The following is a 3,640-nucleotide window of genomic DNA, read 5'->3' as shown; positions in this document are numbered from 1 at the left end:
GCAGGCAGCAAACAAACACAGTCCAGTAAACAGGCAAGGGTCAGGGCAGGCAGCAGAGAATCACATGGGGTAAACAGTCCAAACGGCAACAGTAATAACAATCCACAGAAAACACTCAGAAATGATCACAAGTGCAAATCAAGACTTCGCGGTGTAGGTGTGGGTGTGTGCTGCTTAAATAGTGTGAGAGTGATGTGGTGCAGGTGTGTGCACAATCAGTCCCAGGAATGAGGGCCTATGGAAGGGGTCTCAAACTCATATTGGCTGGGGGCCGTTTCTGTGATTGACACCTCATAGGAGGGCCATTTTAGTATTCAAGCACAAGAAAACACAAAAAAAAATTCCGCTCTGATGGATAGATCCGTTTAGATCCACTCTGACAGACAACAAAAAACTCCCTGAAACTTCTAAACTCTTCTAGCCAGATAGCGGAATTCCCTGTTTTTACTGTTATTTCTATTTCTTATGCGTTCCATTTTTAATATTATGTATTTGGTTCTTCTTTATGTAAAGCACTTTGAATTACCATTGTGTATGAAATTTGCTATGCAAATAAAATTGCCTTGCCTAAAATATGTTTGACATACTTAAAAAATGCATAGTTTCCATGCATGGAAACTGTGGACAAAACCGGCTGGGCCCCAGTTAGACAGCCCAGGTGACATCTGGGCCCCACATAGCTGTGCTGGCTGGGCTTTGCACTTGACCACTTGTCTACATACATGAAGTATTTCCTGTATTTGGCTCAAGTGTGTGTAGAATTTTTGATTATCTAATGGGACACACTTATAGTCTTGCAAAAAAATGCAAGCATTAACAGTTTTTTTTTTTAATATTTTCAATACATTGCGTTCTAAAATACACTTCTAAATGTCTGTTCAGTGGTCACTATGTACCTAACAGAATACACAATATTAAAATTGTGGTGCTTCTTTAAGTGATAAAAATTTGTTGCAAATGATATACAACATACATATAGCTGACTCAACTTTGCATCAATAAAAAGTTTTCATTGAGATCTTGTGATTTCAGGGCATATGAGTTCCCAAAATGCATGATGGGATGCGCTTAGCCTCGAATACCGCTCCAAAGCGGTATTCAAGATAGTGTGGGTTTAGTGGGCATTTTTAAGACATGGGACAGTCTTGCGCACTTACTTAGTGGCCAAGACCGCAAGTGTAGGTATTTGGACAGGGCATTGGACACCCCCCCCGACACCCCCCCCCCCCCCCACCCCACCCACCCACACCCACACACACACACCCCCACACACACACACACACACACACACACACACACACACATGGAATTAGTCAGCCAGCCTTAGACCTAAACTTAAGTAAAGGGAAAGAAAATTTTACACATTGCAATTATTAAAAAGAAAGACTTGGTTTTATTTGTGTGATAACTAATATAGAGGCAGCTTTTTCTCATGTGGGAACAATTTACAGAGATATTGCACAATGAAAGAATACATGGATATGGCTTCTTTATGACTAACTGCAGAGAAACTGCAGAATTTGATAGTCAAATTTGATAGAAAAACAATGCATTTTAATAAGAACACAAAATAATACATAAGCATCATAGAAATCCTCATATGACATTATAAAAAGTTAAGCCACAGTTATGTTCTATAAATTAATGTGCATTTTTAAGAGGATGAACAGACAGTCTGTGAGTTAACAAGGAATAAATCCTGTCTCGAATCTGTTTAGTTTTCAATGAGTAAATGATGGGATTCACGCAGGGTGGGATGAGGGACGACAAAGACAAGAACACCAGACCTACATTGGGGTTCCAATTAAATCCAAAAAATATAAAATTGAAGACAATTAAAATTGGAATGTAGAATATGGCCACTAATGTGAGGTGTTCGGTGCACGTGGCCAGCGCCTTACAACGGCTCTGATTATTCTTCATTCTGAATACAGCAATCAATATACCCATATAGGTCAAGAAAATAAAAGACAAAGGTACAACAATGAAGAGTATAGCTAAAGTAGTGCCAATATTCCACTGATGTGTTATATCGTTGCAAGCAAGTAATAAAATAGGAGAATAATCGCAAAAATAGCTGTTGATCATAGAGCTACAAAATGAGAGGTTTGGGAAGGATTCAATAGCATAGATTACTACAACAACACTAAAGAACCAAAGTGCACCAACTATGTAAGCCATTCTGGTGTTTGTGTTTATAGACTCCTGTCTTAAAGGCAAGCAGATTGCAACAAATCTGTCGTAAGAGAGAATGCATATGGAAAATGACTCGAGGGATACAAAAGTAAAGTAAAAGTACAATTGCACAAGGCACAGTTTGAATGGCACAAAATTGTCTAGAACAAGGTAAGTCTTCATCATGCCAGGCACAAGAGAAGTGCTGAGAACAAGATCAACCAAAGCCAGATTACCAACAGCCATGAACTTTGGGACATGCAGTCGGTGGTCATAGAAAATGATAGTGATCAGAAAGACATTGCATATGACTGTGATCACATAAAGCACAGTGAGGAACATGACATAGATATTATTGTATGGCATTAAAATTAAGCCAATAATGTAAAATCCTGCAGGCTGAACGATGGAGTTGTTGGGGGCAGAATTGCTGTTCTGCATGGCTGTCCTTCTTTTACGATACAGCTTCCTTGCTTTCAGTGGACAAGAAACCAGATACCTATGAGAAACAGTCACAAACAGCCTGTGCTTTACAATTCACCTTCAACATCTGTGTCAATTGATGGCATAAGCTCTTAAAACATTTCACCAGAAATCTAACAACGAAAATGTTACATTGTCTTAATAATAAATATGCATACATGAAAAGGTGTTGTGGTGGTTTACAGATAACAAATCACAGTTTTTGCCTCTGTTTTACAGATCTGGAAACTGAATGTAAACTTGAGAAGACTTTTGGGCAATATATTGCCCAATTTGTCCTCCAGAGGTGTCATTAAACAGGAAAGAACCTCCAGTACCTAAGAGTCTTGAGAGAAGAGACATTCATTAGTGTTTTTTGCTTCACTAATGTGAGATTATTGATGGTATAACTAATTGCCTTAAGTGTTACTAATTAGTCTGTTTGTTTTTGTGTTCATTTTTGCAACAACAATATAATCTCCCAGAGGGATAATGCAAAGACAGCAACTCCATAACACTCAAAGTGGGAAAAATATTATATCAAAAACCTTAAATTGTAAGGGAAATGTTCTAAAAATAATTCATTTTATAATAATAAATAAAATAACTAAAATATAATTCAATTTTTAAAAAACATTATAAAATATAAGACAATTTTACAAGCATTACCAGATGTGCAAGTGAGAGGAAGACAGAGAAAAGAAAGTGACTCTTTGATGAAGTGAACACAAGTTACACAGCTTGATTGATTGAGATGTTAAATTGACATCAGTCCTGAAACTTCTTTAATTTACAGCAACAGCTGTCAAGCTGTTGCTGTAAATTAAATGAATTTGAGTTGCCTGAAGGCACTGGTTCATTTGAGAAGTATAATACTATGAACAAACAGTGCTGCTAGAGTAAAACACATCACCGTATATATGTCTTAATTTGAAGAGTACTATTTAAAAAGCCATTTTTTACAATCCTTATCGTTTTTGTCTTTATAACCCGCTTTTTAACT

At 37.2% G+C, this 3,640-nt stretch overlaps 1 protein-coding gene across 1 annotated transcript; it reads right to left on the bottom strand.

Annotated features, from left to right (window-relative positions):
- Window positions 1–1,386: 1,386 nt before the first annotated feature.
- LOC125262753 (olfactory receptor 508-like) lies at window positions 1,387–2,907 on the bottom strand. Its single transcript, XM_048181635.1, has 2 exons — window positions 2,817–2,907; window positions 1,387–2,674 (listed from the first exon to the last, which is right to left on the bottom strand). Coding segments are annotated over exons 1-2 (1,035 nt in total). The 5' UTR covers window positions 2,819–2,907; the 3' UTR covers window positions 1,387–1,641.
- Between the last annotated feature and the right edge of the window lie 733 nt (window positions 2,908–3,640).

The sequence above is a fragment of the Megalobrama amblycephala genome, linkage group LG2, assembly GCF_018812025.1.
Source record: "Megalobrama amblycephala isolate DHTTF-2021 linkage group LG2, ASM1881202v1, whole genome shotgun sequence".
NCBI classification, from domain to species: Eukaryota; Metazoa; Chordata; class Actinopteri; order Cypriniformes; family Xenocyprididae; genus Megalobrama; species Megalobrama amblycephala.
The sequence above is the reverse complement of the archived record's forward strand: the minus strand, read 5'-3'. Positions and strand labels throughout refer to the sequence as shown.